Source organism: Heptranchias perlo, chromosome 17 (genome assembly GCF_035084215.1).
Source record: "Heptranchias perlo isolate sHepPer1 chromosome 17, sHepPer1.hap1, whole genome shotgun sequence".
NCBI classification, from domain to species: domain Eukaryota; kingdom Metazoa; phylum Chordata; class Chondrichthyes; order Hexanchiformes; family Hexanchidae; genus Heptranchias; species Heptranchias perlo.
In genome coordinates this window covers 58209562-58226481 of record NC_090341.1, presented here as the reverse complement: position 1 = coordinate 58226481, position 16920 = coordinate 58209562, and the positions used below count along the sequence as shown (strand labels likewise).

Genomic DNA, 16920 nt, shown 5'->3' with positions numbered 1-16920 from the left:
TTTTGTGCGCTGTATTAGGAGGTAAGGAGAGTGTTTTGTGCGCTGTATTAGGGGGTAAGGAGAGTGTTTTGTGCGATGTATTAGGAGGTAAGGAGAGTGTTTTGTGCGCTGTATTGGGGGTAAGGAGAGTGTTTTGTGCGCTGTATTAGGGGGTAAGGAGATTGTTTTGTGCGCTGTATTAGGGGGTAAGGAGAGTGTTTTGTGCGCTGTATTAGGAGGTAAGGAGAGTGTTTTGTGCGCTGTATTCGGGGGTAAGGAGAGTGTTTTGTGCGCTGTATTAGGGGGTAAGGAGAGTGTTTTGTGCGCTGTACTAGGGGGTAAGGAGAGTGTTTTGTGCGCTGTATTAGGAGGTAAGGAGAGTGTTTTGTGCGCTGTATTAGGGGGTAAGGAGAGTGTTTTGTGCGCTGTACTAGGGGGTAAGGAGAGTGTTTTGTGCGCTGTATTAGGAGGTAAGGAGAGTGTTTTGTGCGCTGTATTCGGGGGTAAGGAGAGTGTTTTGTGCGCTGTATTAGGAGGTAAGGAGAGTGTTTTGTGCGCTGTATTAGGATGTAAGGAGAGTGTTTTGTGCGCTGTATTCGGGGGTAAGGAGAGTGTTTTGTGCGTTGTATTGGGAGGTAAGGAGAGTGTTTTGTGCGCTGTATTAAGAGGTAAGGAGAGTGTTTTGTGCGCTGTATCAGGGGGTAAGGAGAGTGTTTTGTGCGCTGTATTAGGAGGTAAGGAGAGTGTTTTGTGCGCTGTATTAGGGGGTCAGGAGAGTGTTTTGTACGCTGTATTAGGAGGTAAGGAGAGTGTTTTGTGCGCTGTATTAGGAGGTAAGGAGAGTGTTTTGTGCGCTGTATTGGGGGTAAGGAGAATGTTTTGTGCGCTGTATTAGGGGGTAAGGAGAGTGTTTTGTGCGCTGTACTAGGGGGTAAGGAGAGTGTTTTGTGCGCTGTACTAGGGGGTAAGGAGAGTGTTTTGTGCGCTGTATTAGGAGGTAAGGAGAGTGTTTTGTGCGCTGTATTCGGGAGTAAGGAGAGTGTTTTGTGCGCTGTATTAGGAGGTAAGGAGAGTGTTTTGTGCGCTGTATTAGGGGGTAAGGAGAGTGTTTTGTGCGCTGTATTCGGGAGTAAGGAGAGTGTTTTGTGCGCTGTATTATGGGGTAAGGAGAGTGTTTTGTGCGCTGTATTAGGGGGTAAGGAGAGTGTTTTGTGCGCTGTATTAGGGGGTAAGGAGAGTGTTTTGTGCGCTGTATTCGGGAGTAAGGAGAGTATTTTGTGCGCTGTATTAGGGGGTAAGGAGAGTGTTTTGTGCGCTGTATTAGGGGGTAAGGAGAGTGTTTTGTGCGCTGTATTAGGAGGTAAGGAGAGTGTTTTGTGCGCTGTATTAGGGGGTAAGGAGAGTGTTTTGTGCGCTGTATTAGGAGGTAAGGAGAGTGTTTTGTGCGCTGTATTAGGAGGTAAGGAGAGTGTTTTGTGCGCTGTATTAGGAGGTAAGGAGAGTGTTTTGTGCGCTGTATTAGGAGGTAAGGAGAGTGTTTTGTGCGCTGTATTCGGGAGTAAGGAGAGTGTTTTGTGCGCTGTATTAGGAGGTAAGGAGAGTGTTTTGTGCGCTGTATTAGGGGGTAAGGAGAGTGTTTTGTGCGCTGTATTCGGGAGTAAGGAGAGTGTTTTGTGCGCTGTATTAGGGGGTAAGGAGAGTGTTTTGTGCGCTGTATTCGGGAGTAAGGAGAGTGTTTTGTGCGCTGTATTATGGGGTAAGGAGAGTGTTTTGTGCGCTGTATTAGGGGGTAAGGAGAGTGTTTTGTGCGCTGTATTAGGGGGTAAGGAGAGTGTTTTGTGCGCTGTATTCGGGAGTAAGGAGAGTATTTTGTGCGCTGTATTAGGGGGTAAGGAGAGTGTTTTGTGCGCTGTATTAGGGGGTAAGGAGAGTGTTTTGTGCGCTGTATTAGGAGGTAAGGAGAGTGTTTTGTGCGCTGTATTAGGGGGTAAGGAGAGTGTTTTGTGCGCTGTATTAGGAGGTAAGGAGAGTGTTTTGTGCGCTGTATTAGGAGGTAAGGAGAGTGTTTTGTGCGCTGTATTAGGAGGTAAGGAGAGTGTTTTGTGCGCTGCATTAGGAGGTAAGGAGAGTGTTTTGTGCGCTGTATTAGGGGGTAAGGAGAGTGTTTTGTGCGCTGTATTCGGGAGGAAGGAGAGTGTTTTGTGCGCTGTATCAGGGGGTAAGGAGAGTGTTTTGTGCGCTGTATTAGGAGGTAAGGAGAGTGTTTTGTGCGCTGTATTAGGGGGTAAGGAGAGTGTTTTGTGCGCTGTATTAGGGGGTAAGGAGAGTGTTTTGTGCGCTGTATTAGGAGGTAAGGAGAGTGTTTTGTGCGCTGTATTAGTGGGTAAGGAGAGTGTTTTGTGCGCTGTACTAGGGGGTAAGGAGAGTGTTTTGTGCGCTGTACTAGGGGGTAAGGAGAGTGTTTTGTGCGCTGTATTAGGAGGTAAGGAGAGTGTTTTGTGCGCTGTATTCGGGAGTAAGGAGAGTGTTTTGTGCGCTGTATTAGGAGGTAAGGAGAGTGTTTTGTGCGCTGTATTAGGGGGTAAGGAGAGTGTTTTGTGCGCTGTATTCGGGAGTAAGGAGAGTGTTTTGTGCGCTGTATTATGGGGTAAGGAGAGTGTTTTGTGCGCTGTATTAGGGGGTAAGGAGAGTGTTTTGTGCGCTGTATTAGGGGGTAAGGAGAGTGTTTTGTGCGCTGTATTCGGGAGTAAGGAGAGTATTTTGTGCGCTGTATTAGGGGGTAAGGAGAGTGTTTTGTGCGCTGTATTGGGTGAGGAGAGTGTTAAAGTAAAAAGACTGTAAGAATGTTATAAGGAGAGAATAGATTGAAACTCGAAGTGAGAATGGAATCAGCTATCAGCATGAGCCAAGGTCAGTAAGTTTCCTTCTGGAAGAACAGCAATCTGCATTCATGTAGCGCCTTTAATTTGGAAAAATGACCAAAGGCGCTTCACAGAAGTTTAATCAGACAAAGACGGTTGCCGAGCCAAAAACGGAGATATTAGGAGGGCTGACCAAAAGCTTGGTCAAAGTGCTGGGTCATAGAGGAGAAGGAGATGAAGATGTTTCGGGATGGAGAATTCCCAACTGAAAGCCCAGCCTCCAAAGGTGGGGCAAATCGAAGGGGGAAGTACAAGTGGCCGGAGTCAGAGGACCGCAGAGTTCTTGGGGCGGGAGTGGTGGTTCGATTGGAGGAGCCCCAATAAGCTGCAGAATGTAGAGTGAAGAATCATCGTTCGGAGAAGCTGTGCAAACTCAGGATGTCCGCATCAGAGAAAAGAAAGGACAGGGAATTCCTATTGAGCTATTGAAGATTACAGCGACTTGAAAGTAAATCAATGGGAGGTAGTGGGAGGCGTTCTAGGGGGAGATAGTGAGGGGTCAGAGTAAAGGAAAAGGGTGGGACTCCCAAATCTAGAGCCCCCTGGATGTCAAGGTGCACACAGGGTAAGATAAGGCAAAAAAAGGGAAGCTTATGTCAGATACCGAGAGCTCAATACTGTAGAAAGTCTAGAGGAGTATAGAAAGTGCAGGGGTGAAATTAAAAAGAAAATTAGAAAAGCAAAGAGAGGGCATGAAAAAATATTAGCAAATAAAATTAAGGGAAACCCAAAAGTGTTTTATAAACACATAAAGAGCAAGAGGATAACTAAGGAAAGAGTAGGGCCTATTAGAGACCAAAAAGGTAACCTATGTGTGGAGGCGGAAGATGTGGGGATGGTTCTTAATGAATACTTTGCATCTGTCCTCACAAAAGAAGGGGACGATGCAGAGATTGTAGTCAAGGAGGAGAAGTGTGAAATATTGGATGGGATAAACTTAGTGAGAGAGGAAATATTAAGGGGATTAGCATCTTTGAAAGTAGATAAATCGCCAGGCCCGGATGAAATGTATCCCAGGCTGTTAAAAGAAGCAAGGGAGGAAATAGCGGAGACTCTGACCATCATTTTCCAAGCCTCAATGGATACAGACATGGTGCCGGAGGATTGGAGGACTGCTAACGTTGTACTGTTGTTTAAAAAGGGAGCGAGGGATAGACCGAGTAATTACAGGCCAGTCAGTCTAACCTCAGTGGTGGGCAAATTATTGGCAACAATTCTGAAGGACAGGATAAACTGTCATTTAGAAAGGCACGGAGTAATCAAGGACAGTCAGCATGGATTTGTTAAGAGAAGGTCGTGTCTGACTAACTTGATTGATTTTTTTGAGGGGGTAACAAGGAGGGTCGATGAGGGTAATGCATTTGATGTAATCTACATAGATTTTAGCAAGGCTTTTGACAAGGTCCCACATGGCAGACTGGTCAGAAAAGTAAAAGCCCATGGGATCCAAGGGAAAGTGGCAAGTTGGATCCAAAATTGGCTCAGTGGCAGGAAGCAAAGGGTAATGGTCGACGGGTGTTTTTGTGACTGGAAGGCTGTTTCCAGTGGGGTTCCGCAGGGCTCAGTATAAGGTCCCTTGCTTTTTGTGGTATATATCATTGATTTAGACTTAAATGTAGGGGGCATGATTCAGAAGTTTGCAGATGATACAAAAATTGGCCGTGTGGTTGATAGTGAGGAGGAAAGCTGTAGACTGCAGGAAGATATCAATGGACTGGTCAGGTGGACAGAAAAGTGGTAAATGGAATTCAATCCGGAGAAGTGTGAGGTAATGCATTTGGGGAGGGCAAACAAGGCAAGGGAATACACAATAAATGGGAGGAGACAGTGAGGTGTAGAGGAAGCGAGGGAGCTTGGAGTGCATGTCCACAGATCCCTGAAGGTCGTAGGACAGGTAGATAAGGTGGTTAAGAAGGCATACGGGATACTTTCCTTTATTAGCCGAGGCATAGGATGTAAGAGCAGGGAGGTTATGCTAGAACTGTATAAAACACTGGTTAAGCCACAGCTTGAGTACTGTGTACAGTTCTGGTCACCACATTACAGGAAAGATGTGATTGCACTGGAGAGGGTACAGAGGAGATTTACGAGGATGTCACCAGGACTGGAGAATTTTAACTATGAGGAATGATTGGATAGGCTGGGGTTGTTTTCTTCGGAACAGAGAGGCTGAGGGGAGATTTAATTGAGGTGTATAAAATTATGAGGGGCCTGGATAGAGTGGATAGGAAGGACCTATTTCCCTTAGCAGAGAGGTCAATAACCAGGGGGCATAGATTTAAAGTAATTGGGAGAAGGATTAGAGGGGAGCTGAGGAGATTTTTTTTCACCCAGAGGGTGGTGGGGGTCTGGAACTCACTGCCTGAAAGGGTGGTAGAGGCAGAAACCCTCAACTCATTTAAAAGTACTTGGATATGCACCTGAAGTGCCGTAACCTACAGGGCAATGGACCAAGTGCTGGAAAGTGGGATTGGGCTTGATCGCTCTTCTTCGGCCGGCACGGACATGATGGGCCGAATGTTCTCCGTCTGTGCCATAAATTTCTATGATTACAAGGAGTGGAGATCAACGGAACCCCAGTAATCACAAACTCTACAACAACTTCAGCAAAGAAGAGGCAACGTACACAGGCAGTTTTTGATTTTGCTCCTTCACACAGAGCGTGGTGATTGTGTGGCCCAGCGTGCTCAGGCTGATAGTGACAGTGAATAGTGTCAGCAGATTGGAGAGGGAAGTGGAGAGACAGTTGTGAGAAAAAGAATTGGTACTTTCTGAACCTTAACACCAGCCAGATGGACTGTATTGGTGCTCTCCAAACCTGTGCGTACTGTTACTGGGTGAGGAAAGTGAGTCTGTTTGTGTTTAATGTGTAGGCCGCATTGTATCGGCGTACAGACGCCAGCTGGAGTGATTCGGAGCCAGTGGTTTTATTTGTGTGTCGGCTAAACTTATTCTGTTGCACATGTTAATCCTCAATTTATCTCAATGAATAGATGAATCTAACATGACAGCCACCTACACCAAGAGGCAGCCGTTTTGTTCCTAACTACTTCTTGACTGTGGGTCCATTTGGATAAAAGATTTCAGTGTATTGCATTAGAAAGATGGGCCATAGAAATGTATCCAACCTTACCTGGAATCTGAAAGCCAGCAGTTTCCAAATTGCTGCCTATTTTCTATTTGATTATCAAAGCCACTTCTTTGAGTTTAGAACTTTCATTGAGTGGACTGATGTCCCCCCCCAACCTGCAAAATTGCACAGAGATTGCTCAAATGCATTTACTAACCAATCATATGAGAGAGAGGAGGAGGCCTCTGCTCCATTGCTCTGAACCTGTGCCAGTTAGAGAGCTAAAACTCCAATGACCTAGAACAGTCATACCCAATTCCTCAAATACCATCACTTATTAAGGAAAGCAGTATGTTTGTGACGATCTCGCCTGCTTCACATCACTGGCCTAATATTAATTCTTGTATTTCTTGCTGAAAATGGATTTAATAATTGAGCTCGAGAAGCTGTTGCTCAGTGTTAATTCCCTGTTTGTAAATTGAATAATTTTGAGGAATTGAACTGAGTGCCTTTAATGTCAGAAATCAAAAATTCTTATTAGTCTTTTACCTCAGGCTTCAAGGAGACTCATAATAAACAAAAAGTCCACTGACCTACCAGAATGTTCTCTGGAGTGATCAGATGGTCTCCTCCCAATCCCACCCCACCCCCATTCAATCTACAAGTTTATGGGCATCATTGCTGTCATTAAGTATTTTGCAGCCAGTGAGCACAGTGTACAGGGACAAGTGAGGTGGTCTTTATGTAAGGGTTCCCCCAATGGTCTGCAGCTGGGGCAGAAGATCAGAAACCCAGAGTAACCCTGTCAACACCCTTTGTGCCGTTTCCCCACAGATCTTCCACCGAAATGACCACAGTCGATCAGCAGAATCCGCGCGGAAATGACCACGTTCCCTTAGACCGACCAACAAATGGGAATTGTACCCCTCTATGAGAAGAGCCAACACTGCTCCGTACTGCTTTTCAGTCTCCATTTCAGAAGTTGGGCACCTTCTGTATCAAATTTCTACAGAATAACTTTCTCTCTCATTTTCACACAGGTTGGACACTGATGGCATTGACTTATTGTCCAAACTGCTACAGGTAATTGCCCCTTTATAACATTGAACTCAGTGTGCTTGATGCCTAAACTAGTTAATCTGATTTCAGCATTGTTGAGCTGTACAGGGGCCTTGAAATAACATCCTTCTATAATAGGAGAACCACAGTCCAGTGCTGGTCCTGTAACACAACCGTTACCAGCTCAATAGTTCAAATCATTCTACATTGCCCCTGGTGTGAAAGGAAGGGTAGGGAGCATGGAATTAGAGCCACGTTGAGTGTAAGTGAAATGTAGCCTCAGCCTTCAGCTGCATCAAGTTAGAGTCTCAGCTTCACTGACATGGTAGGGAGGGAGAGTGAGACGTGAGGGTTGGACCCATGTTTTTCAGGCTGTATTACTGATGGGGCAGCTTGTTATATCCTCAGTGCTGCTATAGTGTATATACCCTCAGTACTTCTATAGTGTATATACCCTCAGTACTTCTATAGTGTATATACCCTCAGTACTTCTATAGTGTATATATCCTCAGTACTTCTATAGTGTATATACCCTCACTACTTCTATAGTGTATATACCCTCAGTACTTCTATAGTGTATATACCCTCACTACTTCTATAGTGTATATATCCTCAGTGCTGCTATAGTGTATATACCCTCAGTGCTTCTATAGTTCTCCCGGTGTCCTGGCCAATATTGATCCCTCAACTAACGTCACTAAAACAGATAATCTGTTTGCTGTTTGTGGGATCTTGCTGTGTGCAAATTGGCTTTCGCGTTTCCTACATTACAACAGTGACTACACTTCAAAAGTACTTCATTGTCTGTAAAGCGCTTTGGCACATCCTGAGGTCGTGAAAGGCGCTATATAAATGCAAGTCCTTTCTCTCACTCTGATTTCCTGCCCCTCCCCTCCCCCCAGTGCTCACATTAGAAATGTGCAGGAAGAATGTTCTAATTATGGGACGTGCCCAACTCTTGGCGATCTGTTGGGATTGGGCTGTCACTCAAACACCACACGTGCACCCCAGAGCACGGAGATCGAGGAATCAATTCCAACGGGTTTATTTTCATTTGGATTTGGCAGTGAATGTGTTTTAAACAATAATGAATCTAGTGATTTGTGGGCTGGCCCCAGAAAATGACCGCGAATGCTGCCAGATAGTTGTAAGAACCCAACTAGTTCACCTTCGGGGAAGGGAGGCTGCCGTCCTCACCCGGTCTGGGCCTACCTGTGATTCCAGTCCCACAATAACTGGTTCACTTTTAATGCCCTCAGGCCAACGGGGGATGGTGAATATAGTGCCAGTGATAGAAGCCTTGCACCCTTATCTCTCCCATACTGTGAACAATCAAAGAACAAAACACAATCTCAGACACCTGAAAAGGCAGTGTAGTGTTTAGAAACCAAGATTGTTGGGACAGTCAGGGTGTGAAGTGATGTGAGGAAGTTCAAGACAGGAGACTGCAGGGAGAGTCCTGGGCTATGGGATGAGATGCAGAGAGATTATTCCCTTTAAGTAAGCCATCCCAATGGGTTGGGAACAGTTCTGCTCATTGCACCAATAAAAGTCATACCAATTGAAGTCATGATGTGGAGATGCCGGTGATGGACTGGGGTTGACAATTGTAAACAATTTTACAACACCAAGTTATAGTCCAGCAATTTTATTTTAAATTCACAAGCTTTCGGAGGCTTCCTCCTTCGTCAGGTAAACATTTACCTGACGAAGGAGGAAGCCTCCGAAAGCTTGTGAATTTAAAATAAAATTGCTGGACTATAACTTGGTGTTGTAAAATTGTTTACAAATACCAATTGAAGTAAGTGATTGTAATCGTACCCAGTGATTTCACCTTACTGTGGAATTCAGTACCTTCTGATTGGAACCAGAATTTGCCTCGAGTAAAAGAAAAGAAAGGGAGACTTGCATTTCTGTGGTGTTTTCATGGCCTCAGGGCACTTTACAGCTGATGAGGTGCTTGTAAAGTGTGTTAATTCACTCAGCATGTGGAGAGATCGCAGCACTACACTTTCAAAAGACACAGAAATCGGGACCAGATGCAACGGGATTTTTGTGCTTAAAGGTTGCTGAGGGAAGTAAGGGTGGAAATTGCGGAGGTACTGGCCATAATCTTCCAATCATCCTTAGATACGGGGGGTGGTGCCAGAGGACTGGAGAATTGCAAATGTTACACCCCTGTTCAAAAAAGGGTGTAAGGATAAACCCAGCAACTATAGGCCAGTCAGTTTAACCTCAGGGGTGGGGAAACTCTTAGAAACGATAATCCGGGACACAATTAACAATCACTTGGTCAAGTGTGGATTGATTAAGGAAAGCCAGCACGGATTTGTTAAAGGCAAAACGTGTTTAACTAACCTGATAGAGTTTTTTTATGAGGAACAGAGAGGGTAGATGAGGGCAATGCAGTTGATGTGGTGTGTATGGACTTTCAAAGGGCGTTTGATAAATTGCCGCACAGTAAGTTTATCATCAAGATTGCGGCCCATGGAATAAAGGAGGCAGTCGCAACATGGATACAGAATTAGCTAAGGGACAGGAAACAGAGAGTAGTGGTGAACAGTTGTTTTTCGGACTGGAGGGAGGTGTACAGTTGTGTTCCCCAGGGGTCAGTGCTGGGACCACTGCTTTTCTTGATATATATTAATGACTTGGACTTGGGTGTACAGGGCACAATTTCAAAATTTGCTGATGACACAAAACTTGGAAGGGTAGTGAACAGTGAGGAGGATAGTGATAGACTTCAAGAGGATAAAGACAGACTGGCGGCATGGGTGGACACGTAGCAGATGAAATTTAACGCAAGAAAATGCGAAGTGATACATTTCGGTTGGAAGAACGAGGAGAGGCAATATAAACTAGAGGGCACAACTCTAAAAGGGATACAGGAACAGAGAGATCTGGGGGTATATGTGCACAAATCGTTGAAGGTGGCAGGTTGAGAAAGTGGTTAAAAAAGCATACAGGATCCTGGGCTTTATAAATAGAGGTTCAGAGTACAAAAGTATGGAAGTCATGATGAACCTTTATAAAACACTGGTTCGGCCACAACTGGAGTATTGTGTCCAGTTCTGGGCACTGCACTTTAGGAAAGATGTGAAGGCCTTAGAGAGGGTGCAGAAGAGATTTACTGGAATGATTCCAGGGATGAGGGATTTTAGTTACATAGATAGACTGGAGAGAGAGAGAGAGAGAGAGAGAGAGAACATCGACAAATAACACCAGACCACACCGAGAGAACATAGAAAACTAACAACAGACCAACACACAGAGATAATCGGCATATAACACCAAACCACAGCACATCCACCTGCTGACACTTTTAGTGAGATATTTGTTCAAACTAATTGCCATGAGCTGCAGCATAATTTTACAGTTCCAATTGGGGGTGAAATGGTCCTGGATAAAGCGGAGCTGGGGTGTGGAGCGTAAGTTTACCTTTTACATTAACGATTTGGACTCGGGAATCGGAAATACAATTTCAAGATTTGCGGATGACACCAAATTGGGGGTTTAGTTAATACTGAGGAGGACTGCGATAAAATACAGGAAAACATTTATAAACTTGAAGAATGGGCATTAAATTTTCAAATGAATTTCAATATATGTAAGTGTGAGGTGGTATATTTTGGTAGGAAGAATAAGGAGGCCACATACTGCTTGGATAATAAGAGTCTAAATGGGGTAGAGGAGCAGAGGGATCTGGGCGTACAGATACACAAATCACTAAAAGTAGCAACACAGGTTAATAAGACCATAAAAAGCAAACCAAGCACTGGGGTTCATTTCTAGAGGGATAGAATTGAAAAGCAGGGAAGTTATGTTAAACTTGTATAGAACCTTGGTTAGACCACACTTGGAGTATTGTGAACAGTTCGGGTCTCCATATTATAAAAAGGATATAGAGGCACTGGAGAAGGTGCAAAACAGATTCACAAGGATGATACCAAAACTGAGAGGTTATAATTATCAGGAAAGAATGTACAGGCTGGGGCTGTTTTCTCTAGAAAAGAGAAGGCTGAGGGGTGACCTGATAGAGGTCTTTAAGATTATGAAAGGGTTTGATGGGGTAGACGTAGAGAAGATGTTTCCACTTTACAGAACTAGGGGCCATAAATATAAGATAGTCACTAATAAATCCAATAGGGAATTCAGGAGAAACTTCTTTACCCAGAGAGTGGTGAGAATGTGGAACTCACTACCACAAGGAGTAGTTGAGGTGAATAACATAGATACATTTAAGGGGAAGCTAGATAAATACATGAGGGAGAAAGGAATAGAAGGATATGCTGACAGGGTGAGATGAAGTAGGGAGGGAGGAGGCTCGGGTGGAGCGTAAACACCGGCAGAGACCAGTTGGGCCGAATGGCCAGTTTCTATGCGATAGATTCTATGTGATTCTATGTAAAGATGGATCTTTAAACTTGCTCATTAACTGTCCTCCACAGTTTGAAGGTAAGGGCAGAATTACAGCACAGGAGGCTGTGAGACATTCCTACTTCAAAAGCTTTGGGGAGAAAATTCTGGAGTTGGCTGACAGTGAGTACAGTCCCATATATCCTCATCTATGAGCTGTGTGTTTATATCTCTGCTGTGAGTTACTTATTTGCTTGGTGCAGATGATAGCGACACTAGTGGTCAGGACATGGGAGAGGAGAGATAGCAACACTAGTGATCAGGACATGGGAGAGGAGAGATAGCAACACTAGTGATCAGGACATGAGAGAGGAGAGATAGCAACACTAGTGATCAGGACATGAGAGAGGAGAGATAGCAACACTAGTGATCAGGACATGAGAGAGGAGCGATAGCAACACTAGTGATCAGGACATGAGAGAGGAGAGATAGCAACACTACTGATCAGGGGAGATAGCGACACTAGTGATCAGGACATGGGAGAGGAGAGATAGCAACACTAGTGATCAGGACATGGGAGAGGAGCGATAGCAACACTAGTGATCAGGACATGAGAGAGGAGCGATAGCAACACTAGTGATCAGGACATGAGAGAGGAAAGATAGCAACACTACTGATCAGGGGAGATAGCGACACTAGTGATCAGGACATGGGAGAGGAGAGATAGCAACACTAGTGATCAGGACATGGGAGAGGAGAGATAGCAACACTAGTGATCAAGACATGGGAGAGGAGAGATAGCAACACTAGTGATCAGGAAATGGGAGAGGAGAGATAGCAACACTAGTGATGAGGGGAGATAGCGACACTAGTGATGAGGGGAGATAGCGACACTGCTGATCAGGACATGAGAGAGGAGAGATAGCAACACTAGTGATCAGGACATAGGAGAGGAGAGATAGTGACACTAGTGATGAGGGGAGATAGCGACACTAGTGATCAGGACATGGGAGAGGAGAGATAGCAACAATAGTGATGAAGTGATGAGGACATGGGAGAGGGGAGATAGCCACACTAGTAATTGGAACATGGGAGAGGAGAGATAGCGACACTAGTGATCGGGACATGGGAGAGGGGAGATAGCGACACTAGTGATCGGGAAATGGGAGAGGAGAAATAGATTCACTAGTAATGAGGAGAGTTAGTGACACTGGAGATCAGGACATGGGAGGGGAAAGATAGCAACACTAGTGATGAGGGGAGATAGTGACACTAGTGATCAGGACATGGGACGGGTGATAGTGACACTAGTGATCGGGACATGGGAGAGGAGAGATAGCGACACTAATGACCAGAACATGGGAGAGTGGAGATAGCGGCACTAGTGATCGGGTCATGGGAGAGGGGAGATAGCGACACTAGTGATCAGGAGATGGGAGAGGAGAGATAGTGACACTAGTGATCAGGACATGGGAGAGGAGAGATAGTGACACTAGTGATGAAGGGAGATAGCGACACTAGTGATCAGGACATGGGATGAGTGATAGTAACACTAGTGATTGGAACATGGGAGAGGAGAGATAGCGACACTCATGACCAGGACATGGGAGAGTGGAGATAGCGGCACTAGTGATGAGGGGAGATAGTGACACTAGTGATCAAGACATCGGAGAGGAGAGACAGTGACACTAGTGATCGGAACATGGGAGAGGAGAGATAGCGACACTCATGACCAGGACATGGGAGAGGGGAGATAGCGATACGAGTGATGAGGGGAGATAGTGATACTCGTGATCAAGACATCGGAGAGGAGAGACAGTGACACTAGTGATCAGGACATGGGAGAGGAGAGATAGCGACACTAGTGACCAGGACATGGGAGAGTGGAGATCACGGCACCAGTGATCGGGTCATGGGAGAGGGGAGATAGCGACACTAGTAATCGGGACATAGGAGAGGGGAGATAGTGACCTAGTGATCAGGACATGGGAGGGAGAGATCGCGACACTAGTGATTGGAACATGGGAGAGGAGAGTTAGTGACACTAGTGATTGGAACATGGGAGAGGAGAGTTAGTAACACTAGTGATTCGGACATGGAAGAGCGGACATAACAACACCAGTGATTGGCACATGGGAGAGGGGAGATAGCGAAACTAGTGATCGGAACATGGGAAAGGGGAGAAACTGATACTCGTGATCAGGACATGGGAGAGGGGAGATAGCGACACCAGTGATCGGGATATGGGAGAGGGGAGATAGCGACACTAGTGATCGGGACATGGGAGAGGGGGTATGGTGAAACAAGTGATCGGGGCATGGGAGAGGACAGATAGCGACAGTAGTGATCGGGACATGGGAGAAGATAGATAGTGACACTAGTGATCAGGACATGGGAGAGGGGAGATAGCAACACTGGTGATCTGGACATGGGAGAGGGGGGATAGCGACACTAGTGATCAGGACAGGGGAGAGGGGAGATTGCGACACTAGTGATTGGGACATGGGAGAGGTGAGATAGTGACACTAGTGATCGGGACATGGGAGAGGGGAGATAGCGACACTAGTGAACAGGATATGGGAGAGGGGAGATAGCAACACTAGTGATCAGGACATGGGAGAGGAAAGATTGTGACTCTAGTGATCAGGACATGGGAGAGGAGAGATAGTGACACTAGTGATGAAGGGAGATAGCGACACTAGTGACCAGGACATGGGAGAGGGGAGATAGTGACACTAGTGATCAAGACATCGGAGAGGAGAGACAGTGACACTGGTGACCAGGACATGGGAGAGTGGAGATAGCGGCACTAGTGATTGGGTCATGGGAGAGGGGAGATTGCGACACTAGTGACCAGGACATGGGAGAGGGGAGATAACGATACTAGTGATGAGGGGAGATAGTGATACTAGTGATCAAGACATCGGAGAGGAGAGACAGTGACACTAGTGATCAGGACATGGGAGAGGAGAGATAGCGACACTAGTGATCGGGTCATGGGAGAGGGGAGATAGCGACACTAGTAATCGGGACATAGGAGAGGGGAGATAGTGACGTAGTGATCAGGACATGGGAGGGAGAGATAGCGACACTCGTGATTGGAACATGGGAGAGGAGAGTTAGTGACACTAGTGATTCGGACATGGAAGAGCGGACATAACGACACCAGTGATTGGCACATGGGAGAGGGGAGATAGCGAAACTAGTGATCGGAACATGGGAAAGGGGAGAAACTGATACCAGTGATCAGGACATGGGAGAGGGGAGATAGCGACACCAGTGATCGGGATATGGGAGAGGGGAGATAGCGACACTAGTGATCGGGACATGGGAGAGGGGATATGGTGAAACAAGTGATCGGGGCATGGGAGAGGACAGATAGCGACAGTAGTGATCGGGACATGGGAGAAGATAGATAGTGACACTAGTGATCAGGACATGGGAGAGGGGAGATAGCAACACCGGTGATCTGGACATGGGAGAGGTGGGATAGCGATACTAGTGATCAGGACAGGGGAGAGGGGAGATAGCAACACTAGTGGTCGGGCATGGGGTTGGAGAGATAGCGACACTAATGATCAGGACATGGGAGAAGAGAGATAGCGACACTAGTGAACAGGACATGGGAGAGGGGAGATAGCAACACTGGTGATCGGGACATGGGAGAGGAGAGATAGTGACACTAGTGAACAGGACATGGGAGAGGGGAGATAGCGACACTAGTGATCAGGACATGTGAGAGGGTAGATAGTGACACTAGTGATCAGGGGAAAGGGGAGATAGCGACACTAGTGATCGGGACATGGGAGAGGGGAGATGGCGACACTCGTGATCAGGGCATGGGAGAGGGGAGATGTCGACACTCGTGATCAGGGCATGGGATAGGCGAGATAGCGACACTAGTGATCGGGATGTGGGAGAGGAGAGATAGTGACCCTAGTGATTGGGACATAGGAGAGGAGAGATAGCAACACTAGTGATCAGGACATGGGAGAGGAGAGATAGCAACACTAGTGATCAGGACAGGGGAGAGGGGAGATAGCAACACTAGTGATTGGGCATGGGGTTGGAGAGATAGCGACACTAGTGATCGGGACATGGGAGAAGAGAGATTGCGACACTAGAGATTGGAACATGGGAGAGGTGAGATAGTGACACTAGTGATCGGGACATGGGAGAGGGGAGATAGCGACACTAGTGAACAGGACATGGGAGAGGGGAGATAGCAACACTAGTGATCAGGACATGGGAGAGGAAAGATTGTGACTCTAGTGATCAGGACATGGGAGAGGAGAGATAGTGACACTAGTGATGAAGGGAGATAGCGACACTAGTGACCAGGACATGGGAGAGGGGAGATAGTGACACTAGTGATCAAGACATTGGAGAGGAGAGACAGTGACACTGGTGACCAGGACATGGGAGAGTGGAGATAGCGGCACTAGTGATTGGGTCATGGGAGAGGGGAGATTGCGACACTAGTGACCAGGACATGGGAAAGGGGAGATAACGATACTAGTGATGAGGGGAGATAGTGATACTAGTGATCAAGACATCGGAGAGGAGAGACAGTGACACTAGTGATCAGGACATGGGAGAGGAGAGATAGCGACACTAGTGATCGGGTCATGGGAGAGGGGAAATAGCGACACTAGTAATCGGGACATAGGAGAGGGGAGATAGTGACGTAGTGATCAGGACATGGGAGGGAGAGATAGCGACACTCGTGATTGGAACATGGGAGAGGAGAGTTAGTGACACTAGTGATTCGGACATGGAAGAGCGGACATAACGACACCAGTGATTGGCACATGGGAGAGGGGAGATAGCGAAACTAGTGATCGGAACATGGGAAAGGGGAGAAACTGACACTAGTGATCAGGACATGGGAGAGGGGAGATAGCGACACCAGTGATCGGGATATGGGAGAGGGGAGATAGCGACACTAGTGATCGGGACATGGGAGAGGGGATATGGTGAAACAAGTGATCGGGGCATGGGAGAGGACAGATAGCGACAGTAGTGATCGGGACATGGGAGAAGATAGATAGCGACACTAGTGATCAGGACATGGGAGAGGGGAGATAGCAACACCGGTGATCTGGACATGGGAGAGGTGGGATAGTGATACCAGTGATCAGGACAGGGGAGAGGGGAGATAGCAACACTTGTGATCGGGCATGGGGTTGGAGAGATAGCGACACTAATGATCGGGACATGGGAGAAGAGAGATAGCGACACTAGTGAACAGGACATGGGAGAGGGGAGATAGCAACACTGGTGATCGGGACATGGGAGAGGGGAGATGGCGACACTCGTGATCAGGGCATGGGAGAGGGGAGATGTCGACACTCGTGATCAGGGCATGGGATAGGCAAGATAGCGACACTAGTGATCGGGATGTGGGAGAGGAGAGATAGTGACCCTAGTGATTGGGACATAGGAGAGGAGAGATAGCAACACTAGTGATCAGGACATGGGAGAGGAGAGATAGCAACACTAGTGATCAGGACATGAGAGAGGAGAGATAGCAAC

The 16920-nt window shown here is 46.6% G+C and overlaps 1 protein-coding gene across 1 annotated transcript in view; it reads left to right on the top strand.

Annotated features, from left to right (window-relative positions):
- LOC137333944 (cyclin-dependent kinase 16-like) overlaps nt 1-16920 on the top strand; it is a 430097-nt gene that overhangs the window by 401043 nt on the left and 12134 nt on the right. The window contains exons 12-13 of the mRNA XM_067998297.1: nt 7011-7053; nt 11478-11568. Coding sequence (XP_067854398.1) covers nt 7011-7053; nt 11478-11568 — 134 coding nt within the window. The remainder of the gene's footprint in view (nt 1-7010; nt 7054-11477; nt 11569-16920) is intronic.